We start from the raw sequence: 24,345 nt of genomic DNA on the forward strand, positions 1-24,345 counted from the left end.
TGGAGATTGACAATGGTTTTATAGGAGTCTTTCGGTTTGACGGAGTATGCTCGGTTGTTGGAGTAGGGATCTGTTCAGTCTCCGCTTCTGTAAAGAGCTTACCTTGTTCAGTGTGAATCTAAGATGAGAGAGATGGGGTTCTGAGGGGTACTTACTGTAGGAAAGTGTGGTCTTGTGCTTTTAAGTAGTATTTGTTGGGGTATTGTTGGTTTTACGGTGATGTATGGTGGTGCAATTCAACAAACGCTGAAGGGAAGCTTACAAGAAGATGGAGGCCAGTTACCAGGACCAAAAAATGAAGGAATATAGAGACGCTGCTTAGGAATCTTATACGGGTGTCGCCGTGTCGAAAAATTAAAAAGAAAGCTCCGATACGGGGAATCGAACCCCGATCTGCTCGGTGAGAGCGAACTGTGCTAGCCATTACACCATATCGGATTTGTTGAAGTGGGAGGTTCAATGAGGCGACATTCACTACCATTTGGCAAAACGTCCAAAATAAGCAAAACGAGTGTTCCTGATGTGTTTTTGTTGTCTTACTTAAACGTTTCCCAGTCCGGATTTTGCCAAAGTCCGCCGTTTTAAGCTATTTTGCAGAATAACTCCTCCAATTCGCCTTTTCAGCTCTTTTAAATCAGCAGTTTATGTTACTCTCCAATTAATTTATCGAATAAGATTGTTCATTTCCTTCCAGATGTTCGTGGTCCTGCTAGAAATGCATTAACAGCTCGCTCTATGAGAACAACTTCAATAAAGGAGCCCTCACGTACATCAATATCTTGAGCTCTGGCCATCATGAATGTTTTCAAATCTTTAATATCCTAATATAATGTATCTTTTTCTGGCCAATGCCTTCCTGGCGTTGTTGGTGCCACCTCTTAAGATCCAGTCGTAAGCGCCATGGACATACAATCCCACCATAGTCTATTCAATTAAGAACCAATCGACTATTTATAATTACCTTGGCACCATTTTGTCCCAATCATAACATTTAATACTGAAAACTGCCTCCGTTCAACCACCTGGTGGTCACCTCCTGTTGCCTTTTGCAGCCATAACCCATCTAGGGCTTCAGCCCTGGTCCACGTGCCTAGCATTTTTCGCACTCGTACACCACCACCTCAGCTAGTAGAATCAATGTTATATACCGTCAGCACTATAGCTGAAGTATAGTGAGGCCCCGAAAAAATTGATATGGTGACCTGCACCTAGCCCCTCTCACTGTCCTCCCACCAGTGCGACAGACTCCAGTGTAGGAAAAGTGGAAAAAAAAAAAGAAAAATTTGTATTCCTACTTTCAACAACCTTCAATAGTCTCAAGTACTCCACGCCAATATGTTGATGCCAAAGGACGACAGAAAGAAGATCCACCAGTACCTCTTCCAAGGTATGTTTTAAATTAATTCTGCTGACCCAGTTCCCCGTATCCCCATCAGTCCCCGTTTGAACTGCTTCCATTCCATCACCACCAGCACCCAATCATGGGAAGATCCAACGAAAGAATGAAACTAGAAAGATGCCATGAATAAAGTGTATGGCTTGTGAGCCGTGCTACTTTGGTCTGGAGCTTTTTGTTTCGTTTAGTCCAACCTTTACTTGTCCCAACTTCCATGCTGATTCATTGCAACCACCACTAAGCGAACTGGGTTACGTACTTCCAATCTACAATCATATACTAACAAAACAGAGGGTGTTGTTGTTGCTGAGAAGGACTTCAACAAGCCAAAGCACGAGGAGATTGACACCAAGAACTTGTACGTCATCAAGGCTTTGCAGTCTTTGACCTCCAAGGGTTACGTCAAGACTCAGTTCTCTTGGCAATGGTACTACTACACCTTGACTGACGAAGGTGTTGAGTTCCTCAGAAACGAGTTGAACATCCCAGAAGGTATCTTGCCTTTGACCAGATTGAAGGGTGCCCCAGCTCAGAGACCAAGACCTGCTTCCAGAGGTCCTCAAAGAAGATTTGGTGGTGACTCCTACAGAAGAAGAGCCAGAGATTAAGCATGCATCAATAAACTCGGACCATCCCTGTTTTCCCTGGCTTGATGTTATTTTGTATACTTTCCATTTCTAATAAAGAATCCTAAGAATACATTGTAGGATGGAAGTTGACTTTCTTCTAACTTCGAAAATGAAAATTAATAACCATTTGAAAATAAAGCTTTTCTTCGGTTACTTTGGAGGCCACTACTGAAAGTGATTCCCTTCGAAGAGATAAAGCAATAAAAAAGAAAGATGAAGTAATAGTAATCGAAGAGATAAAGTTACAGTAACTAGTCAGCTGAGGTCCTTGGTGTCAGTGAAATACACTAAATTAGCCTTAACAGATACCTAAACATTAAAAGGCCAGACCAATGGATCTCTAATACTGCCCTTCCCAGACTCATAGATCTAGTCATACTTTCTAAGCTATACTGATCCCTTAGAAGCAACAGTAGAGCCGTTCTCGACAATCGGCGGACTATTCTCCATCTTTTCACTCACAATCCACTTGATCGTTCAATTAACCCTACCTTTTGTGTCTTCGGGACCCTGCCTACTGTCATCCTCGTATTGCCAGTATATAGCGCCTCATGAATGTGCTACAGAAGACGCGTTTCGTGTAAACCGCCACAAAAGACGTTTATCCACGGGTGGTGACCAACAAAACAACCAGTATCTTTGTTTACAATATAAAATACCAGCAAAACTAAGTTTTTGATATTTTCTATTTATATAACGCTAAGCCTACAAATGAGTGTCTCCTAGACCTCAACTGTGTGTCCTGAGAAATGGGTGCAAGACCTGTCCTAATTTCCTAATATAGGCATCCAGCGAGACAAAGAGACCATAAGATCTGGACACACGATCAGTACCACGAAAACTGAAAGAAACAGGTGTTTTCTAATACAATCAGACTTCTCTATTCTTCCCGATATTTCCATTTTACTCCACTTATCTCGTCGTTTACTGCTGTCTTTGGCGTCACCGTCCTGTACACTGGTCACGTCTACCTACCACGCTCTCACGCACCATTTCAATTCACGTAGAAGTACTTCTTTTTCTCCCTACTATAACTCACTAATTGCTTAGGGCCATGAATTCGGACGATTTACCAGTCTATCCGACTCCTCAGCAGGCCACTTATGTGGTCGGTGGAAGCCAGCCATCCCATTCCCAGCCGCACCATCAACAACATGGCCATCAGTCTCGTCGCGCCCATGGTGGTTCCCAGAACCCTCAGAGACACCAAAACTCGGGCCAAAGTTACAAATCGCAGCTGTCTCACTCGCTACCGGCTCCAGGCCCTTACTCGACGCAGCCTGGCCAAGCTTATCTGTCTTATCCAACACCTTCGCGTCCTGCTTATCAGCAAGCTGCTCCACCTCCTCAACAGCCTCCGCAACAGCAATACTACCAGCAATATGCCAATGCTCCACCTCCACAACAGTATTCTAATCTGCTTCAGTATTACCAGCAGCAGCAACAACCTCAGCAAGCTCCGCAGCCTCTGAACTATAGACCACAGTACACACTGTCGCAGCCACAGCCCCAACCTCAACCGCAGGTTCAGGCTGCTCCAAGCCAGCCCCAGTATGATCAATACATGTCTCCTCCACAGAGCCATGCGCCTCCGCCTCAGCATCCTCAGCAACAGCAGCGCCAGGTCTCGCTGAGTCTGCAACCCCAACCTCCAGCCCAACCGTACGGCTCGTCTTCCCAAGGGTCCCCCATGTTTCTCAAGCTTCCACACTGAAGAAGGCTCCTCCTGGCCTGTGGACGGGTCAGAATCGCTCTAAAGAGAATGTCTCGGAGGGCTCGAAAATGTCCAGTAAACAGAAGCTTGAAGCTGAATTGCGTGCCACCTTCGATAGGGTCGATGTCAATCATCTGGGTAGAATTTCCGCTAGAGAGTTGTCAATGGCACTTCTAAACTTTGATAATACCCGTTTCCAAGAGTCTACAGTTAGGCTTATGCTCAAGCTCTTCAGTTCGGGCTCTTCAACCTCGAAAGGCCTCAACTTCGACCAGTTCGTGTCTCTTTGGAAGTATTTGACTGCTTACAAGAAGCTTTTCGTTGCCGCTGATCTGAACAAGTCTGGTGACATCTCTTTCGGGGAATTCCAGAGAATCCTCGAGCAAATCGGCTACAAGCTCAATGTGGACCTTGTTCTTCATCTCTTCCAGAAGTTCAGCAATAAGGAATCTACAACAGACGGTACCTCCGTTGGTAAACTTAAATTCGATGCATTTATCGAATTGTTAGTCTATCTTCGGAAACTCACTGACATCTTTAAGCAGTATGATAAGGATCTTTCTGGTGTCGCGACCATCAGCTATCTGGACTTCCTTCTCGAGATCAGTAATCTCAGCTAATTGTACCCACCTAATCCCAATTACAATCTTCTAGGCAATTGGTGCCATTTGGGTGCAATTTACGAATGCTCTTCGGGAGGCAGCCTGTACGCCCCGGCGAGGAACATACGGCGCGCATACTTCGCCTGAGTCATGGTGAAGAGTCTCTAATTTTTCAAACAGTCAACCACCTCTCTAAACAGTATGCTTCAGCACACCCGTTTTGGGGTTCCCCTATTAAGAAGTGGAGTTTCAACCCTTCGCTCATGTACATTTAAGAATACATTTACATCCTCTGCTCGAGTTGCACAAGAAAAATATCCAGAACTTAAAGCTGTTGAGTTTGATGCGGAGGGTAACCCAGACTACACCAAATTGATCTTAACGTCCAGAGTGTACGATGTTGTTGACAAAGGTGGCTCTCCATTGACACATGCTGTTAATTTGTCACATCGTTGCAACGCTAATGTGCATTTAAAACGTGAAGACCTCTTGCCAGTCTTTTCCTTCAAGTTGCGTGGAGCCTACAACATGATTGCAAAATTACATTCTAATCCAAAGATCCCACTTAACGGTGTCATTGCATGTTCAGCTGGAAACCACGCTCAAGGTGTGGCTTACTCCGCTGCAAAACTCAATATTCCATCTACCATAGTCATGCCCACTGCTACTCCATCCATCAAGTACTCAAATGTCTCCAGACTTGGCTCCCAGGTCGTTTTATACGGTGAAGATTTTGATTCTGCAAAACAAGAATGTGCAAGGTTGAGTGAACTTGATAACTTGACCAACATCCCTCCTTTTAACCACCCTTACGTTATCGCAGGTCAGGGTACAGTTGGTTTGGAATTGACTACTCAGCTCATCTTGGATGAGTTGGATGCCGTCTTCATCCCAGTTGGTGGTGGTGGTTTGATCGCTGGTGTTGCTGCTTACTTGAAGACAGTGGCTCCTCACGTCAAGATTATCGGTGTTGAAACCTTTGACGCTGACGCTTTGTATCAGTCTTTGAAGAACAAGAAACTGGTGGAGCTCGACAGGGTTGGTGTGTTCGCCGACGGTACTGCTGTGAAGATTCTTGGTGATGAAACATGGAGACTTTGTCAACAATATGTCGACGAAGTTGTCAGAGTTGATACTGATGAGCTTTGCGCAGCTATCAAGGATGTCTTTGAGGACACCAGACTGATTGTTGAGCCATCCGGTGCACTTGGTGTTGCTGGTATGAAGAGATATATTGCAGATACCGCTGATAAGATTGACCACAAGAAGAAGACGTACGTTCCAATTCTTTCTGGTGCTAACATGAACTTTGACAGATTGCGTTTCGTCAGTGAGAGAGCTGTTCTTGGTGAAGGAAGAGAGGTTTCCTTTGTTGTTTCCATTCCAGACAGACCAGGTGAATTCGTCAAGCTCCAGAAGCTCATCCACCCAAGATCCATCACTGAGTTTTCTTACAGACTTGTGAATGCTGATCACCCAGCTAACATTTTCGTCAGTTTCAACGTTCTTAACAAGTCCAAGGAGGTTCCAGCTATCATTGAAGCTATGAAGGAACTTGACTTCACTGTTCTCGACATTTCCAACAACGAATTGGCCAAGACCCATGGCCGTTACCTTGTGGGTGGTAAGCCCACTGACCATACTCTCAAGCCTGGTCAAGAGAAATTGTATCAATTTGAGTTCCCCGAGAGACCAGGAGCTTTGACCAGATTCTTGGAAGCTATGAAGGATAACTGGAACATCACTTTGTTCCATTACAGAAACCATGGCAATGATATTGGCAAAGTTCTTTGTGGCTTTGTTCTCCCAGAGTCCGCCACCGAGGAGGAGTTCCACGCCTTCTTGGACCAAATTGGCTACAAGTACATTGATGAGACGGAAAATATCATCTACAGAAAGTTCTTGTGCAATTAATAAGATGATAATATAGGTTAGCTTACACGGGAAACGGTTTAAAAAAGAATAAAAAAGTACATATACCTTTCGATCTTTTTGTATTATTGTAGACTCGGCAAGTCTGTTATTTATTAACGACGCAAGAATGCCTGATATGCTTCGTTATTGATATGTACACGGCCTGTTGATTTCATTTGTTTCTTTCCCTCCTTCTGTCTCTCCAACAACTTCTTTCTTCTCGAGATATCTGCAGCATGCAATCTCTGAGTAACATCCTTTCTTTTAGCTTTAATAGTCTCCCTTGCCACAACCTTGTTCAGGACCTTAGCTTGAATTGCAACTTCGAAAAGTTGTGATTTCAAAAACTCCTTGAAACGAGCGACATAGTCCTTACCTCTTGACTGCGCCTGCGACTTATGAACAATTTGAGTTAACGCATCTTGTGGTTCACCGTTCACACATAACTCCAATTTGGCCACATCAGATGTTTCATAGCCAGCGTCCTCGTAGTCCAACGACGCATATCCTTTTGTAAGACCCTTGAGTTTCCCAAAGAAGTCTTCCACTAGCTGAGCCAAAGGAATATCATATTTGAGAAGCACCTGTCCAGTCTGCAAATATTCAAGCTCCTTCTGGATACCTCTGGAATTTTCACATAAGGACATGACGGTTCCAACATATTCATCAGGAATAGTCATGATAGCAGTAACAAAAGGTTCTTGGATCTTCTCAACATTTTGATGCTTCTTCTCGACTCCTGGGAAGTCAGATGGATTGGATATAATCTTTTCTGTTCCATCTCTGTAGACAATTTTGTACGGCACTGTAGGAGCTGTCAAAATAATTTTAGCCCCATACTCCTTTTCTAGTCTCTCCTGGAAAACGGACGCATGAAGGGATCCCAAGAATCCTAGTCTCCAGCCAAGACCTAATGCATTGGAAGTCTCCTTTTGCAAAGTGACAGATCTGTCATTGAGGACGAGATGCTCGATATGGTCGTTCATCAGCTTGAACTCACCACCATCAGCAGGAAAAGCACCCACGAAAACCATGGGCTGAGGTTCTTCAAAGCCTGGAAGTGGCTCAAGTCCCTCGTGGTTACCGCTTTGGAAGAATGTGTCTCCAATCATGGCCTCTCGTGGATTACGCATACCTGGGATAATGTATGCAACTTGTCCAGCACCCACCTGGCTCATTGGAAGCTTGTCTGGGTACATGACACCAACCTCCTTGACATCGTACTTTTTGTTTGTGTGTGCTGAGAGTAATTTCATGCCTTTTTTGATGCAGCCATCCTTGACGTACATAAGCATTACCACTCCAACGTATGGATCATGCCATGAGTCAACAAGAAGACCTCTAAGCTTTCCTTCTGGATTTCCATCTGGTGGAGGGATATCTTTAACAATCGATTCTAGAATATTGCCGACATTGAGTCCTGTTTTTGCACTGACTGGAATGCAATCGTTTCTGTCCAATTCGAATGTGGTTTCGACCTGGTCCATCGCACGAGGAATATCAGCGGCATCTAAGTCGATTTTGTTGATTACAGGGATCAACTTCAATCCCATGCTGTATGCCAAATAGAAATTAGCAACTGTTTGGGCCTGGACACCCTGAGATGCATCAACGATCAAGAGAGCACCACCACAAGATGCATAAGACCTAGATACTTCTGCACGAAAATCCACATGCCCAGGAGTATCAACCAAATGCAATAAATAGTCTTCTTTCGTCTTTGGGTCCTGGTAAAACATCATACATGTTTGTGCTTTCACGGTGATGCCTCGTTCTCTCTCAACATCTAGCTTATCGAGAACCTGCTTGTTGGAGCCTGCTTCAATAACCCCAGTAAGCTCTAGTAGTCTGTCTGAAAGCGTCGATTTACCATGATCGACATGAGCAACAATACTGAAGTTTCTATAATTTTCTAGCGGGATTTTATCGATTCTATCGTATACCCATTTGATATGCTTTTCTTTGTCTAGATTGATCTTTTTGTCCTGGGTAGCTGCTGTCTTGGGGGTCGACAAGATCCGTTGTGTCGATTGTAGACCTCGATGTGAAGCCCTCTGAAGACCAAAACCTAGTGGCCTTCGTAGCGCTGTGTGAATCATGAGGACCAGGTTTTATCTTGGAGTAGGATCTAGGCAGCATCCCTCCTACATTTTTCAGTGCGCATCAACAGGGTAGTACAATTTGCACCCACTACAGAAGAGACAATGATTTATAAATAATAATCCTTCAATTCATTTCTAAACAGGTTCAAGCATTGTGGGAAGCAGCAAATTCGTTGATGTAGTCAACCAAAAGTTCAACACTGTGAGTAGAGACGGCGTTGTAGATCGATGCTCTAATACCACCAACAGATCTGTGACCCTTCAAGCCAGTCAACTTCTTCTCTTCAGCACCCTTGAGGAACTCACTCGTCAATTCATCGCTTGGCAAAGTGAAGACAACGTTCATACGAGAACGCACATCCTTGTTGGTAACAGGCAAGTTGAACAAACTAGTGTGCTTGTCCAAAGCACCATACAAGATGTCTGCCTTGTGAGCATTGGTTTTCTCAATAATCTCAATACCGCCTTCTTTTATGAGTTTATCGGTCACCAACTTCAAGATTTGACAAGTGAAAATTGGAATGGTGTTGTAGGCAGAGTTGTTTGCAACCACGGTTGGGTAGTGGAAAGCAATAGGGCACAATGGGATACCAGCAGCGTTCAATTCTTCGTCAGAAGCTTGTTCAAGCAACGACTTCTTGACAATGTAGATAGTTAAGCCAGCCAAACCAAGATTCTTCTGAGCGCCGGCCATAATGACACCATATTTGCTCACATCAATGTTCTTAGACAAGATGTTGGATGACATGTCAGCAACCAATTCGACACCCTCAGGCAAGTACGATGAATCTGGGATCGATTGAAACTCATTACCGTGAACGGTTTCATTGTCACAGAGGTACAAGTAGGCTGTGGAGTCTTTGTCGATGGCTTTCCATTCAGAGTAAGGAGCAATGTCACCAAACTTCTTCTCCTTGCCATTGAAGACAACGTCGACGTCAAAGCCCAAACGCAGGGCCTCTTCAGCAGCCTTCTTAGACCAACCACCAGTTACCGCATAAGCAGCTCTACCTTTCTTCGAGTTGTGCTTCTTCGCATAGTTAGCCATCATGTTGTAGACGATGGACGAGAAACCAGTGGTACCACCACCTTGCATGAAAAAGATCTCATGAGTATCTGGAACATCAATTAACTTCTTGATATTAGCTTTAGTGTCATCAATGACCTTGATAGCCGGCTTCGAACGATGAGAGATCTCACCGATGCCCAAGTTCTGGCCATCGTAAGAAATCAAGTCCAAAGCAGCTTGCTTAAGGACATCGGATGGTAGCAAAGCTGGACCAGCACCAAAGTAATGAGGCTCTTCACGTTCTAAAATGGACATGTTTTAGCTTTTGGAAATTGAATTGCTCCTGGGAAGTAGTTCAATGGCTGCTGCATTTATTAGTCGCGCGAACGAGTCATTGAGTCACTTGGATGATTGACAGATACCGGTTAATTGGATCACCCAATTTAATCTTCCATATCACGAATTTTCACTGCACTAAGATAATAGAGCACTTCGACATCATCCGTATCATCGAGCAAGCAATGTAACACACATGCTTCTTGGTGGCACATGAGGAAGATGATTGTTTTACACGTGCTCACGATCTTCGATGCCATTTTCCAGTCCTTGAGCTTAACCACGATTTCCGTATCTTCCAGCTCATCATGCTCATCTACTTCTTCTTCGGGCTCTTGTAATGCCTGAGCTCGTAGACTGTCAGTATCCAAGTTGGAAAACTTGGGCTTTTGGACGTCTAGCTTATCATTCCACCGTATCGTCACTTTGAACTTACCATCTTCCTGTAGAACAAAGCCCAAGTAACCGCCTCGCCTTCTGCTCGCTTTGATCGTAACTAGATCACTTGCCAAGTTCTTCTTGAACTTATCTAGACGTTTGTAGGTAGAAGAGAACTCGTTAGGTAGACGCATCATTAGATCAACCCTAGGCAATTCCGGCTCTTGTAGTAGATCAGTGGACCCTTTAAGAATCTTGACAGGAATTCTGAACGTATGGTTGACTGTATTAGCTGAGGTGGTGAGATCAGAATAGTAAAGAGCCAATGACGCTGTTCTGCCACCTCCACTGGTGGCACCATCTGATGAGGCTTCTTTCCTTTGCAAACGAATACTGAGATCGTGGCTGTCAGCCTTCTCAAAGTTCTTAAGCGTTTGGAGGAAGAGCTCAATGTTTATCTCTAGTAGCACCACGTCATTCCTAAGACTTTGGATCTCGATCTCGTTGAAGATGGCCAGCATTCGAAACTTGCACCATACCTGAGGTTCCTGGTTCAAGGACGTGTCTTTCATCAGAATAGCAAGGAGCTGCTCGGGGCTAAACCTAAGCACTACAAACTTTCTGAGACTGCTTATCTGTGAGAAGCATATTTTAAGCGTTTCTGTGCTCTGCGTTCGAAGTTTGAGCTTCATGGTATTGTGGAGTTGATGAGTGCGCCTTCACTGATATACGCGTAGGTCAAACATGTAAGAACCTTTAATACAGTTTAGGAATATTTCAACAAATAGCTACATTTGATAGTTTTTCGTTTGTGTATTATTATGCGAATTAACTTTTTAGAGGGTAAGACATCCTTGCCCTGCGGTAAAGCCTTCGAATTGGTGAATATAACCAATCCTGAGCAGTACTTCTCATGAGTAAGCAAGGGAACCAAAGACAGAAGCAGAAATCGTCTTCAATTTACCGCTCTGTTTGTTCTAATACTTTCGTCTACTCGAGCGTCTGCTTCGTCATCTCTGTCTGAACCCTTCCTCTTCGTATCCTCCATGCTTCCCAGTAAACATCTTAGACTCTCAATATTATAATAACAGAGTCTCCTCTGAGAAAGAGCTTGACAACATATCTCTCTTTTGAGGTTGTTTTGATGACTTTGCCTTTACTATTCCTCGTTGTCTCTGTCCAAAGTTCTTTCACATCTTCTAGAACCATATTGCAGTGTCTATCAAATGCCTTCACCTTGGCAAGAAGTTTATGGTTATTCCTGCAATGAATCATCACTGGATTTCCTGTCTTGACAGAGTTTTGAATGAGTGATAGTGGGCCATGGTTAAACTCAAACTCTTCTAGTTCTTGAAGTTCACTCTCTGTGAGCTCTGAACGAGGACGATCTATAAGTTCACTGATGTTAGTACGCAAATTATCCTTAAACAAAAAATTCATTCTTAAAAAAATTCTGTAACATACGACATATATAGTTATAAGTTTGGGTAAAGTTAACTAAGGTTAAACTAAAGTTGAGACGATGTCGCACAGCTTGATATGTATCTCGATATTTCCCTCTATGCACGAAAGTCATACAGATTTCCTTCTAGGGTCTATCATTATTCATTAAATACATGTCTCTTCGAAAGCCTTCCTTTCTTATACTGAGACCATTTTTTCAGGATAGCTCAATGGAGCAGCAAGTGTGGCACCTCTTTTTACAATGTTCTCCACTCTATCCTTGAGTACTCTTGAACCGCACTCAACCTCAAGCTTGTTAAGGTCAACCTTGGCTTCGTTCTTACCTATCACGATGACAATTTCCTTTCCATCGTTTTTCTTGATTGAGTCACCAAATTGCGACTTCAAGAGAGAACTTATTCTCTTGATTCGGCTGGCTATATCGCTGTTGGCATGAGCTCTCTTTGGTGCCTCTTGTTTCACCATATCTTCATCATCTTCTTGTTTGACATGACTATGAGAGCAATGCTGAGAAGTCATCTTCACCGAAACTGGCGAAGAGTCTATCGAAAGGAGAATAGCAACGATACTGTCTGCTAGCGAATCTCCCATCAAATCATCATTAATCCATTCCACAGTCACATTCAAGGCTCCTGCTGACTCTACCTTGTTAACAGTAATGTATACCATATCCATAATGGCACATTCCCAAGTCTCATTATCGTCTTTCGCGACGCTGATGTGGCCAAACATCTGCTCTAAATGCCATTCTATCAATGAGACATTAGCGTGCACCTTGAGTTTGGCATTAGACTTAACGACTGAAGTATTGAGTTGAGAATACTCCGGTAAATCTTCAAGGCTCATGATGTTCATATCAAAATCCTTGGATATGAGGACTCCAGATATTCTGATGCCTGTGTCTATTATCTTAGTGCCTTTTTCTGTGTCATCCTCGTCTTCTTTCTTGGTAGCATCGTCACTCTTTTCGACAGCCATGTCGTCCTCTTTTTTGACACCATTGTCATCAACTTCTTCAATTTTAGCTTTTGTCTCTTGTTCGTGGAGCGCTTTCTTTATCAACTCCATTTGAGCTTCAGCGAGACTTCCCACGACCTTAGCCATCTTTGCTCCCTTGAATCCTATAGTGACCTCCTCACAGTTCCTAGGATTAAATACCTTGACTTCATCGTCTGTACCCTTCCTGGACAGGTACTTACTGAGTAATGCAGACTTGAGTCTACCCATAGGGTTACTGTCACCATGTACCAAAATGATTTTCTTGGGGCTTACCTCATCTATAAAACCCGAGTTTTCGATGAAATCTACATGCGCCGCAAAAGATATTTCATCGACCGTGAGACGTCGAGGGATGGTCATTTCTGGATTATTGCTGGAGGGAATCGAAGGTGGTTCACGAAGAAGATCCTTCGCCATTGTTCCTTCAACCGAATAACCTGTCATGATAACTGCATTCTTGGGTTCAGGTGCCCATCTCTCTAAAAGCTGACGGGAGACACCACTTTGCAACATACCTGGGGATGCCACTACCACACATGGCCCAATATCATGAACTCGATCAACACTCTTGATGGACTTGATAAATTTGAAATCAAAAGGGTTGGATTTTGCGGAACCTGCTGCATTCACCTTGATGCTGTCGTTCATGATGCTGGTGTATGTTTGATACACTACCATACATTTTCGTGCAAGGTTAGAGGCGTAGTATATATTGACGTTTTGAATGTCCTTGTTTTGTGACCAGTACTCCTCCAAAATAAGAAGTAATTCTTGTGCTCTTCCCAATGCGAAAACAGGCATAAGAATACGGCCACCTTTTAGGATAGTCGAATGAATCAATTTCATCAACCGTGCTTCTTTTTCTAGTCTTGGCTCATGAGTAGCTGTGCCAAATGTAGACTCTGTGATCAAAACATCAGGACGTGTGGGTGGGACTTCGGCAACCTTCAAGTGGCGATCTTCCTCTCTAGAGTAGTCACCTGTAAAAAGAACCTTGAGGCCACCAACCTCAACAAAGTACATACAAGCACCAAGAACATGGCCAGCGTGGTAGGCAGTGAAACGGATACCATCGACCTCAATAGTAGAATGGTAGTCGATAGTTTCAATTCTATCAAACGAAACCATCAAGTCTTCGTCTGTATATAGATTGGCAGAGCCTGAAGCGTTCGTCAAGTTGTTTTCGCTTCTTCCTTCATCGCCACCACCGTTCATAGATGTAACTCTGACGAAATCTGATAGTAACCAACGGTAGATGGCCTTGGTTGCATGGGTCATGAAAACACGGCCTTTGAAGTTTGTTTGTTGCATCACGTATGGCAATGAAGCGGCATGATCCAAATGAAAATGACTAATCAACAAGATATCGACTTTGGATAAATCGTATTCATCGAAAAATGGCAATGAATTCATCCCGCTGAGACCTGGATGGACACCAGAGTCCAACATAATAACTTTGTTTTTATACTCCAATATATGGGACGAACGCCCCACCTCATTACATCCTCCCAAGCCGAAGAATTTGAAGTTATCCGCCGGATCTTCACTCGGGTTGTCAATAGCCATCTTGGGGTTAGGCTGGATGAATGATGGTGATGGATAGAATCTTCAAAATCTCGTACACTGGTCTGCTGAACTTTTGTACGCAGTGTGCAGTACATTAATGTTTTTCAAAGCATATAGACAGAATTAAGCCGTAAAAGCATCAAACATGTTTGTGTGGTAAAAAAATCGGAAGTTTCGAAGTGGCTTTCTACGTCCATTTTTTGATATAAGTGCATGGCTTTAACGGTCAAGAGAAATCATGTCAGGAATGTTCTACGTTGTGTCATCTGGAATGGCTGCAAAATATCGCGCCTACGTACTTACACTTCTTTATAATTAGATCAGAAATTCATTGTCAACATGATATCAGTACTAGAAAATACTTAGTTCAAGCCACCGTAGGTAGCCTCGTTCTGCTTCTTGCGGACGTCAAAAACGTTCAACACAGACTCAGCAGCCTTGACACCAGAAAGAGCCATGGCACCGAAGGTTGGACCCATTCTGTTGGAACCGTCAACCTCAGCCAACTCCATACCGGCAATAACCAAACCTGGAGCGACCTCTCTGGTACCCTTGACAATGGCGTCCTCGGCCTTGTTCATGTCAAGACCTCTCATGCCACCCAACTCGAATGGCTCGTTGGCGCTCTTTGGTCTCAAGGTCTCCAATCTCTTAGCGCAGAAAGCACCGAATGGACCGTCATGACCAGTAGTAGAAAGAACAACGTTAGCGTTAAGGGTGTTAGGGTCCATACAAGACTGGGTGTCGTGGTTCAAGGTGACCAAAGTCCAGTTGGTCACAACACCGGCGATTCTCAACTCACCGGAAGATTCGTCACGACGAGTGATCAAGTCCTCAACAGCGGTAGCGTTGAACAACTTGACGTTAGGGAACTGCAAGACCTTGGACATCAAGGTAGACATGAACAAAGCGGCGTGCTTGACGACAACGTAGTCACCCTCGTCCTCGTAGGCAATCTCAAGCTCATCCAAGAACAAGTGGGCTGGCTTTCTCATGACCATAGCAGAGAACAATTGACCACCCAACCAGCAGCCACCACCTGGAGAAACAGAGGCCTCAATGATGGCAATCTTCAAGTTTGGTCTGTTCTTGGCCAAGACGTAGGCAGCAGACAAACCGGCGGAACCAGCACCGACAATGATAACATCAGACTCAGTGTACTTGTCCAAGTCGTTGAAGTATCTCTTGGTCATAGCTCTGGAGACGGTAGACTCTCTGATTGGGGCGAAGTTGAACTTCTCCCAGTCAGCGAAGCTAACCTGAGCATCGTTAGCACCGGAGTCGAGGCGAACCACTGGGGATTTGAGGTTGCCGACAGAGCCGACAGGCTTTTGGACCATAGTTGGAGGAGACATAATAAAAGTTAATTACTTAGAGGTATAGAGAGAAAAGAAGAACGAAAAGGGAGGGAAAATTGGGGGGATTTTATATTCTTAGCAGACTTGAAAAATGACCCAAAAAGCATTGTGAAAGGAGTGGACGCCATCCCCAATTGAGAATCGGGCTGGCCAAGGGCCAATCAAAAGGGCTATGGACCGACGAAGTCACATTGGTGTAGGGGAGCCCCTTGGATTTGTAAACGCATACTCTGTTTAGCTTAAGACATTTGGGTATGGACCGCTCTCGAGGAGGAGACCCTGTAAATGCATTTGACGCACGTTCATGGGTGCAAAACGGTTTTGTACAGTACGTTGACGCGAAGGCAGCTATTAGAGACACTGGTAATTGTCTCAACCCTTGGCTCCCTAAGCGCATAGCTGCAACTCCCAAGTGTTAGCTAGCAGCTTATCTCAGGGTCGACTCTGTCCCATGGCTTAAGTTGCTCACAATTCACCCTTATTCATGGCTGTGTACCGGTGTGCTATCCCTGAGAAGTAATTTTATGGCCCAGACCCGGAAATCCTCAAGTCTCCTAACTGGCTAGATACGGTCTGTTTGCTTCTTTCATTGAAGCTCTTGAAGTATCTATCACGGAAGTGCGTTACCTGTTCGCTGCGCATGCCATTGTACGTCTTACCCTTGTAGCTCTCATCCCTCTTCACGTATACCACAAGGCGACGAGACCATTTGTTGAACTCTTGTTCTAGCACATACAAAAGCTCAAGTCTTTCGTGTTGTGGGATATGATGCTCCACAAACTCGTCATTGGCAGTCGGCATCCAAAAAGCTAGGCGCCCGCCAACTGGCATTCTAGCCGCAGAAAATTCAAGTAAATCATCTAGGAGATTGGCAAGGTGGTAGGGCTTCTTGGGAGCAATGAAATCACGGCGCTTGAAGCCGAGCTCTCCATCTACCACATTATGCTCTCTCCCCGCAGCTTTAGCTGGGTCTTTGGCTCCACAAACCTTTAGGCCTTCACGCACGCCGTAAGGCGGGTCGCATACAATTGTGTCAATTACAAAGTCCTCTCTAAGCGCATTATTTGTGAAGTCCATCGTCCAAATGTCAATAAACTGCAGTGCGGTACCGTACTGGCGGAAGCTCGAAAGGAGATTGTTGTTGGGGCCCTTGCCTCTAACTGAACGGGCGTCAATGTCCGTGCCCATAGGATATCCTCCAAAGTATGCACCTGCAACCAAGAAAGATCCAGTGCCTGTAAATGGGTCATATACCACCTTGCCAGGCTTGACTTGTGCAATGTTGCAGCTCACGAGTGCTAGCTCGGCATCGAAAGACGTTGTGCCAATGTATTTCCGCTTTTTCAAGTCGTATTGCTCAACCACGCCCTCGGAACGGGCACTCGTCTCCACTTGACGTCCGAACCAAAGGTAGTCGGGCTTTTCCGCTCTCTCTTGGCCAGACACAAAGTATTCTTCTAGCACGGCAAAAATCACCTCAGGATTCTTGAGTCTGATCTTGCCTTCAAAACCGAGATACTTAAAACTGTCGATGGTTTGGATCTTCTCCTCGGTAGTTTTGGCACCCATGAAGCTGACAAAGTCGAACCTAAATGTATTACGCTTGTAAGTGTCGAACTTATCCAGAGAGTTCTTTTGTATGCTTTCATGGAGCTCGGTCAAATCTTTGCCCTCTCCCCAGAGCTCGTAGATCCCCTTTGCCAAAATGGATCTCTTAATGAGTTTTTTCGCCTGCTCATCGTCTTCAAGCTGGACCTTAAGGAACGGTTTCTTTTCGTTGTGGTTTTGGAAATCAACTTCGATGCCGTTGAGCTCGGCCAAGGACTCTAGCTCAGCAATTCGAAAGTTGGGAAAAGCTTGTGCAAAGCTGATAATGTAATCTTTCATCGATGAGTGGAGAGCTGTCTGAGATGCGATTGATACGCATTGAGGATTATGTAGGTGCGCAGCGAAGACCTCTGAGCCAAAGTCGTAGATCAGCAGCCACAGAGTGGTTGGGCTAGTAAAAAACGAAGGAAAAGGTAAATTGTTATGTTCTGGATAGGCTAATCGTGAGAAAATGAATTTTGGTCTATTCTGGTATTTTACAAGGTTGTAAAACGTTTCTCAACATTTGACAATTTGCACCCAAAACTTAGAAACTGGTGTACAGTGGTGGCTCCTGGAAATATCGTGAACTTATGATACAAACTAACTCTTTAAAATTAAATTATTATGATATGAGGCAAAACTGTACCAATTAGATATCCAAATGTTTGTTTACTTTAAAACGTTATCATGACACGCTTGGTTGCAACTATCGCAGCACAGTACCATCAAGAGTGATGGTTTTATGACAACCGTCCTATTCCCCCACAAATACTTCTAAATGATACTTCGAAACTTGGAAGTTGATACCTTTGGGCTCACAAAATGCTGGTATTGTGATGAGCTAGACCAGCTGCTTTCACTTCAGGCCTTACACCCATTCCAGGGCCATCGCCTATGCTGTATTTGCCCCCACCATGAACGTCGATGAAGAATTAAGCTTTCTTTACCATAAGACTTAACCTAACGTATTTGAAGAATATCTAGCTAAATTGAAATACCTTTTATATATCGAGAAAACAGCTTTTCTTTCCAAATTCCTGTTTTTCCGGCAGATTTTTCAATTTTAAGGATTAGAATAATATTGCTATCAACATTAAAAAAATTAATTGTTTATCAAAATATCTGAATTTGAACGTTTTGCCAAACTGTACTATTTAAACAGCTCAAAATTTCTAATCTTCAGAAAGTCGGTCCCTTGGCCCAGTTGGTTAAGGCGTGGTGCTAATAACGCCAAGATCAGCAGTTCGATCCTGCTAGGGACCACTTCTTTCCAGGGCGTGTGGCGTAGTTGGTAGCGCGTTCGCTTAGCATGCGAAAGGTCTCCGGTTCGAATCCGGACTCGTCCATTTTTTAAGTTTTTCATTACAATATTTTTAATTCTTTTTGCTGGCCTTTAGTATTGCCATGTAAAGTCTGCTTTGCCTACTCTTCTCCAGTTATAGGTCACGTGAAAATGTGGTTATGTGCACACCAACCGCACTCACGTATCAACGAAAATTACTATGGCAAGCCTCGCTAGCCCGTACTTCCATCAGTGAATAGATAGTTTGATTAGTTTTATACTTCTCAATACATTGATTTACTCATAATTGACTGTATTGCATCACCAAATATGTCCACATTCGACGAAGACGAGGCTCTTTTCGAAGACATCTAGTATGTATTATACCTTTCTGTCGCATCTCACACACAATATACTAACAGCGCTAGTGATGAAGATACAAAAACGGAGACGAAGCCATCTGACGTTGCTCCAAAAGCAGAAGAGGCTAAAAGTCCAGCACCTCCAGCACCTGCTGCTCCTTCAGAGACACCAGCAGCCTCAGAACCTCAAGCACTGAACCCGGCTGACAATGTACCCCAGGCCACCGAGCCCGCCGCTCCTCAGCAGAACGCAGCTCCGTTGGGCGATCAATCATCAGCTTACCAACAGCAGCCATATGGTGGATCCCTGGCTCCTCAGTTCAACCAGGACCAACAGGCGTCTCAACCCCAGTTCCAGCAGCCTCCTCCACCACCACCTCCACAACAAGAGCCAAGCAGGATGCCTCCTTCCAACTTGGGTAGAGACAGTGGCAAGATGTTCATTGGTGGTCTCAATTGGGACACTACGGAAGATGGGTTGGTGAGCTACTTCTCGAAGTATGGCGAGATTTCGGACTATACCATCATGAAGGACCCAAATACTGGAAGATCGCGTGGTTTTGGATTTTTAACATTCAAAGATCCAAGGGCGGTAGATGAAGTTATTAGGAAGGATCATATTTTGGACGGAAAGTTGATTGATCCTAAAAGAGCCATTGCTAGAGAGGAACAAGACAAGGTTGGTAAGATTTTTGTTGGAGGTATAGATCCACTTGTGAATGAGAAAGACTTTAATGACTTTTTCTCTGAATTTGGTCGCATTATCGATGCCCAGCTCATGATTGACAAGGATACGGGTAGATCCCGTGGTTTCGGTTTCATCACATTCGACTCACCTGAAGCAGTAGATAGGGTTTGTGTTAACAAGTATTTAACTTTAAAAGGCAAGGCAATGGAGGTGAAGCGTGCCGAACCAAGAGGTCTGCATCAACTGAATCAGAACCAAGGTTACCATCAACAACAACAGCAGCAACAACAACAGCAGCAACAACAGCAGCAACAGTTCAATCCTTACAATACATATGGTCAATTTCCTATGCAATTACCAGGTGGAAATAACATGCCTAATTTCCAGGGTGCTACCCCAGAAATGATGCAAGAGTATTGGCAGAGAATGCAATGGTATATGTTCCAACAGCAGCAGGCCGCAGCTCAAGGCAATGGCTACCAGCAAGATCAGCCCGAGCAACAACCCTTGAACCCTCAACAGCAAGGTGCCGAGAACGATGATTCTAACAACGACCTGGGTGACACAGGTAACGCCAATGAAAGCAGTGGTTGGGAGAGCAATCGTGACAGCGGACGTGACAGCGGACGTGACAGTGGACGTGACAGCGGACGTGATAACGGTGGACGTGATAACGGTGGACGTGACAGAGGACGTAGATATCACGAACGTACACCACCTAGTGGCCCAAGTGGTGACAATGGTGAAGGTCGCAGAATGAACCTACCAAAGGGTCCTAAACGTGCACCACCTTCAGGTCCATCTAGTGGCAGAGGAAGAGGCGGCTACAGAAGCCGTGGTGGTTATCACCCATACGGAAAAAGAGGAAGAAGATAAGCGGTGCTTATTTTCAGACATTTTGTAATAATAAGGAATCAAAAGACACAATAAAATAAAAATCCTTGGAGCAAATATCAAAATACTCAACAAGCAATTGTTAAAGAAAAGAATTGAAATAAGAAGAAAAAAAGAAAAAAAAAAATGGAAAGAGAGTGAAAGATCCAAAGTTTCGTTTACTCAGCCTGATCCTCTCTATACCAATACATGTGTGTTCAATAAACCGTTTGTCTATAAATGATGCTGTAGTTTTATTTACCTCTGCGCTTAGTAGGACGGGCATTTTTAGCCTTCCTCTTCTCCTTCACGTTTCTCATCTTTCTGATCTGTTCTGTCAGTCTCAATTCATCCTTTTGTCCAGGCTTGTGGAAGCCCTTCACGTTCACGCCAGAATCAACGGCCTTACCAACCTTCTTCTTCTGCTTATGGTAGTCATCCCTAAACTTATCAGGCAATTTAGGAGCAGAAACCTTGTTATGCTTGAACCTCTTGTTCTGATTGTTGTCAGAAGCATTCTCAGCCATGCCAGCCTGTGCAGACGAAATGTTTCTCTTCTTTCTCCAATCATCGAACTTACCAGAACGTAAAGTGGCGGGTATCCTCTGACCAGACTCACTGATAATATACTTGGTATCGTCAGCGGACCTGGAGTTGATATATTTGCCCTTCTTTTTGTCCCATCTCATCACCTGTGACTGTTTCTGAACCTTTTCATCATTGTCCAAATCAAATGTAGCGTGTGCTGCATCGTTTGCAAACGAGCTTAAACCGTAATGCTTATCTTCAATAGCTTCTGCTGCTGGAGCATGATGGCTCATGTAGAAATTGGGGTCCCTAAAACTCTTCTTCTCCTTCTTCTTCTTGGCATAGAGTTCATCGGCATCTTCGAATGCATCTTGCAATTCGTCTTCACCTGCCTCCACGGACTTCACAGCATAACCAACCTCACCAGCATCCGACTTCAAGATCTCATCCTGGATGCTGTGGGTCAAGCCAGCAGCACGCTCCTGCTCGAGTAGATCCCTTCTTTCTTTTGCCTTACGCTGAAGTGGTGCAATTTGCCTGCGTCTTCTTTGCATGAAAACGACCATACCGTCTTCCTCCTTCTCACGGCCCTTCTTGGAAAACTCAAAGACAGTTTCCTTCGTGTTTCTATTAGTGAGTCTGGCGAGGAACTTCTCCTTCTCCTTCTCTAAGTTAGGTCCGAAGATTAGATGTTGATCATCCCATGCGTCTGTTTCCAAAACTTCTTTAGTTCTCTTCACAGATTCAACAGAGGCAGCTTGCCTTGTACGATGATAAAGCTTCTCACCCTTTGCAGCCACGTCTTTCAATGTCTTGAGGTCGTAGTTATTCTTCAACAAATTTTCGAACATCTCCTCGAAGGTCTCCAAAGGTCCACGGGGAAGAGATCCTAACACAAGTCTATCAGTGTATGAGACTCTCGGTTCGACATAATCATCTCCTTTACTTTCCTTAAGGAGCTCACATTTCGTTTCATGCATTGAAGTAAGCAAAATCTTCTTACCCAACACGAGCTCCAAATCAAGAAGATAAGGAAGTTCCTTTTCGTTAACGATGGAGTATGCCCAACCCTTATTACCTGCTCTAGCGGTTCTACCCACTCTGTGAATGAAGATCTTGGGAGATGCGGGTAAGGTAAAATTGATAACATTAGCGAGGACTGGAATATCGATACCACGAGCGGCCACATCTGTGACGACAAGCAAACTTGTGAAACCAATTCTGAAACGATAAAGCTGCTCTTTTCTAGCCCGTTGATCAAGGGAACCATATATGTAGGAGACCAAGTAACCGGCGTCTCTAAGGAGGCCTGAAATATACTCGACATGATGTTTCGTAGGAACGAAAACGATGGTCGAGTGTTTCGATGGTAGAACATTCGCTGGAGGAAGTCTTTGCTTCTTGAACTTCTTCCTATTTTTCGACTTATCCTTGTCTCTATTGTTATCTTCATCATCAGATTGTTCATCTGCCTTCTTGGACTCGGCCTTTATTCTAGCGAGCTCTTCTTCGGTAGCCACTGGTAGCTTTACGACTTCCTGAATGATATGCAACAACGCAGCTTCACGTTCGGTTTTTTTGGTAGAGAAAAAGGCCATTTGCAAATTCTCCGAAACCTTAGTCTCTGCATCAAGACGCACTAAAACAGGGTTTGTTAAACCTGCCTTGGCAAAATCAACCAAAGATCTTGGAAGAGTAGCGGAAAAGAGAAGCGACTGACGGGACTCGGGTAAGGATGCGATTAACTCGTTCAACTGTTCTGCAAATCCCATCTCGAACAAACGATCAGCCTCATCGAAGACAATGTACTCCACGGTACTCAAATCTAGTTGCATCTCGACTTTCAAATGCAAGAATCTACCTGGAGTTGCGACAATGATATCAGGATTTGACATCATAGAAGAAAACTGTTCTTCCAAAGAATCACCACCGATAAGTACCAAAGAGCGCAAATCAGTACCACGGCTAAATTCTTTAACTTGCTTATAGGTTTGTAGAGCCAATTCTCTTGAAGGTGACAAGATGACTGCTCTTGCACCGACCTTGGCACTGTGTGACTTTAATTTTTCAATAACTGGCAACACGAATGCAGCAGTCTTACCCGAACCGGTTCTGGCCATACCAACCACATCACGGTTCTCCATGATAAGAGGTATAGTCTTTCTTTGAATAGGGGTAGGCTGTTTGAAACCCTTCTTGGCGATATTTATCAAGACGAACTTGGAAAGACCAAAAGATGCAAATGAACCTGCCTTAGCTTTCTTAGCAGTAGGGTTGTTCTGGACAAAATAAGAGGACAAATCCTCATCAGCTTTCTCATCAGCTTCATCGTCTGAGAGTTCAAGACTCGGCATTGCCGGTTTGACCACTTTCTTAGCTGGTTTCTTTGAATCTTTCTTTACCTCATCAGCCTCATCGTCTGAAGAAATCACGTCCCTGATCTCTTCATTGTCGCTGAAGTCGGAACCAGAGGACGAGTCGGAATCGTACTCCTTGCCTTGGAGTGCAAGAGACCCGGTAATATCAAAACCCTCGTCGTCAGACATTAATGCTTTGAAATAGGGTTAGACCTTCAGATGCTAGACACTTTTCTGGGAAGACCATCGCACTAGAAATATGCGGTGCACGGATGTACTGGGTACCCTATGCTACTACAGGTTACCAGTAGACCTGACAGTAGAGGAAAAAGTACAGCATGATAGAATAAATGCTTTTCATGAAATTACATTCAGCGTTCGTAGATTTCCCTCTCTTTTTCTATTTGGAGTTATTTTTTTTTTGGAGATCTTTACCTAAGTCTCGGTCACTACTCACCAAACCAGCCTGGTGGATACCTCGAAGACTCGTGGGTTATGGTTTCCCGAGGGATTCTTCTATGAGTCCGTGATGCTCATAAGTTTGTCTGCTTGTTCCCGTCTAGACCAAGATGTTCTCAAACTCGTCCATATGCTCTAATTCGTCTTGTTGCGTTACCTTCTTCACGACTTCTTTCTTTGATGTCTCTGCTATGTGGCCATCCAAAATTAGCTCGTCAAGTATATGATAGGCCTTGGCAAATCCAAAAATGATATCTAGTTCGCATACATTGCCGTAGAGTTTGTCCATTTGCTCAACGTATCTATGAATAACCTCCAACGCTATTAAACCGTTGTCCAGGGAATCGATTCCCATAATGAAAAATAATGATGCATAACGACGGTAGATGATCTTCATATCTTTGTATTCAAGAATGTTGCACATTTTTGCTCGTCTCGACAATATGAGTGTTGTCAATTCTCTCGTAATGATAGCCTTCTCCTTTTGAGAGTTCGTGTGATACCATTTGGATAATCTTACTTTTCCTTGCCTGGAAAGCAATAGCGTGAAATGTATGGCCATTGTTGTGTGTTGATGATGTTAAGATAGTAGTTGGTAGGTCTATGATGTACACGAACTGTTGATACTTGGTCGCTACTGGTTATATGCATGCCTGGCAGATTCTGGCGGCCTTTAATATAGTACAATTTTTCTTCATGACTAAATAATAAATACAAGATCCGTTACACCTAAAAATAT

General features: G+C 44.0%; 12 protein-coding genes and 3 non-coding genes across 15 annotated transcripts; 5 read left to right on the forward strand and 10 right to left on the reverse strand. All coding sequences in view use genetic code 12, as the record gives it.

The window, feature by feature from the left end:
* Positions 1 to 366: 366 nt before the first annotated feature.
* Positions 367 to 438, reverse strand: CXQ85_003218. The gene has a single exon. It is a non-coding gene; the product is annotated as a tRNA-Glu (tRNA).
* Positions 439 to 1,335: 897 nt separating this feature from the next.
* On the forward strand, positions 1,336 to 2,004 carry RPS10 (40S ribosomal protein eS10; the record flags this gene model as incomplete). The annotated part of the gene is made up of 2 exons (XM_025486871.1): positions 1,336 to 1,387; positions 1,688 to 2,004. The coding sequence occupies 2 exons, from the start codon at positions 1,336 to 1,338 to the stop codon at positions 2,002 to 2,004; spliced, it is 369 nt and encodes a 122-aa protein (XP_025340319.1).
* A 1,075-nt stretch (positions 2,005 to 3,079) lies between these two features.
* On the forward strand, positions 3,080 to 6,255 carry ILV1 (threonine ammonia-lyase; the record flags this gene model as incomplete). Its single annotated transcript, XM_025486872.1, has 3 exons — positions 3,080 to 3,659; positions 3,728 to 4,345; positions 4,664 to 6,255. The coding sequence occupies 3 exons, from the start codon at positions 3,080 to 3,082 to the stop codon at positions 6,253 to 6,255; spliced, it is 2,790 nt and encodes a 929-aa protein (XP_025340320.1).
* Positions 6,256 to 6,368: 113 nt separating this feature from the next.
* CXQ85_003221 (GTPase) lies at positions 6,369 to 8,354 on the reverse strand (the record flags this gene model as incomplete). The annotated part of the gene is made up of 1 exon (XM_025486873.1): positions 6,369 to 8,354. One exon carries the CDS (start codon positions 8,352 to 8,354, stop codon positions 6,369 to 6,371), a length of 1,986 nt encoding a protein of 661 aa, XP_025340321.1.
* A 148-nt stretch (positions 8,355 to 8,502) lies between these two features.
* On the reverse strand, positions 8,503 to 9,681 carry SER1 (O-phospho-L-serine:2-oxoglutarate transaminase; the record flags this gene model as incomplete). Its single annotated transcript, XM_025486874.1, has 1 exon — positions 8,503 to 9,681. The coding sequence occupies one exon, from the start codon at positions 9,679 to 9,681 to the stop codon at positions 8,503 to 8,505; it is 1,179 nt and encodes a 392-aa protein (XP_025340322.1).
* Positions 9,682 to 9,809: 128 nt separating this feature from the next.
* MEC3 (Mec3p) lies at positions 9,810 to 10,772 on the reverse strand (the record flags this gene model as incomplete). The annotated part of the gene is made up of 1 exon (XM_025486875.1): positions 9,810 to 10,772. One exon carries the CDS (start codon positions 10,770 to 10,772, stop codon positions 9,810 to 9,812), a length of 963 nt encoding a protein of 320 aa, XP_025340323.1.
* Positions 10,773 to 11,145: 373 nt separating this feature from the next.
* On the reverse strand, positions 11,146 to 11,520 carry SMD2 (mRNA splicing protein; the record flags this gene model as incomplete). Its single annotated transcript, XM_025486876.1, has 1 exon — positions 11,146 to 11,520. The coding sequence occupies one exon, from the start codon at positions 11,518 to 11,520 to the stop codon at positions 11,146 to 11,148; it is 375 nt and encodes a 124-aa protein (XP_025340324.1).
* Positions 11,521 to 11,721: 201 nt separating this feature from the next.
* CXQ85_003225 (cleavage polyadenylation factor subunit) lies at positions 11,722 to 14,109 on the reverse strand (the record flags this gene model as incomplete). Its single annotated transcript, XM_025486877.1, has 1 exon — positions 11,722 to 14,109. One exon carries the CDS (start codon positions 14,107 to 14,109, stop codon positions 11,722 to 11,724), a length of 2,388 nt encoding a protein of 795 aa, XP_025340325.1.
* A 362-nt stretch (positions 14,110 to 14,471) lies between these two features.
* On the reverse strand, positions 14,472 to 15,464 carry THI4 (thiamine thiazole synthase; the record flags this gene model as incomplete). The annotated part of the gene is made up of 1 exon (XM_025486878.1): positions 14,472 to 15,464. One exon carries the CDS (start codon positions 15,462 to 15,464, stop codon positions 14,472 to 14,474), a length of 993 nt encoding a protein of 330 aa, XP_025340326.1.
* Positions 15,465 to 15,989: 525 nt separating this feature from the next.
* Positions 15,990 to 17,354, reverse strand: CXQ85_003227 (tRNA (guanine-N2-)-methyltransferase; the record flags this gene model as incomplete). The annotated part of the gene is made up of 1 exon (XM_025486879.1): positions 15,990 to 17,354. One exon carries the CDS (start codon positions 17,352 to 17,354, stop codon positions 15,990 to 15,992), a length of 1,365 nt encoding a protein of 454 aa, XP_025340327.1.
* Positions 17,355 to 18,246: 892 nt separating this feature from the next.
* On the forward strand, positions 18,247 to 18,320 carry CXQ85_003228. Its single transcript has one exon. It is a non-coding gene; the product is annotated as a tRNA-Ile (tRNA).
* Positions 18,321 to 18,330: 10 nt separating this feature from the next.
* Positions 18,331 to 18,403, forward strand: CXQ85_003229. Its single transcript has one exon. It is a non-coding gene; the product is annotated as a tRNA-Ala (tRNA).
* Positions 18,404 to 18,669: 266 nt separating this feature from the next.
* CXQ85_003230 (uncharacterized protein) lies at positions 18,670 to 20,293 on the forward strand (the record flags this gene model as incomplete). Its single annotated transcript, XM_025486880.1, has 3 exons — positions 18,670 to 18,713; positions 18,762 to 20,170; positions 20,196 to 20,293. The coding sequence occupies 3 exons, from the start codon at positions 18,670 to 18,672 to the stop codon at positions 20,291 to 20,293; spliced, it is 1,551 nt and encodes a 516-aa protein (XP_025340328.1).
* A 223-nt stretch (positions 20,294 to 20,516) lies between these two features.
* Positions 20,517 to 23,336, reverse strand: CXQ85_003231 (putative ATP-dependent RNA helicase; the record flags this gene model as incomplete). The annotated part of the gene is made up of 1 exon (XM_025486881.1): positions 20,517 to 23,336. One exon carries the CDS (start codon positions 23,334 to 23,336, stop codon positions 20,517 to 20,519), a length of 2,820 nt encoding a protein of 939 aa, XP_025340329.1.
* A 370-nt stretch (positions 23,337 to 23,706) lies between these two features.
* CXQ85_003232 (uncharacterized protein) lies at positions 23,707 to 24,168 on the reverse strand (the record flags this gene model as incomplete). Its single annotated transcript, XM_025486882.1, has 1 exon — positions 23,707 to 24,168. The coding sequence occupies one exon, from the start codon at positions 24,166 to 24,168 to the stop codon at positions 23,707 to 23,709; it is 462 nt and encodes a 153-aa protein (XP_025340330.1).
* Between the last annotated feature and the right edge of the window lie 177 nt (positions 24,169 to 24,345).

Source organism: Candidozyma haemuli, assembly GCF_002926055.2.
Source record: "Candidozyma haemuli strain B11899 chromosome Unknown E_2014730914, whole genome shotgun sequence".
NCBI classification, from domain to species: Eukaryota; Fungi; Ascomycota; class Pichiomycetes; order Serinales; family Metschnikowiaceae; genus Candidozyma; species Candidozyma haemuli.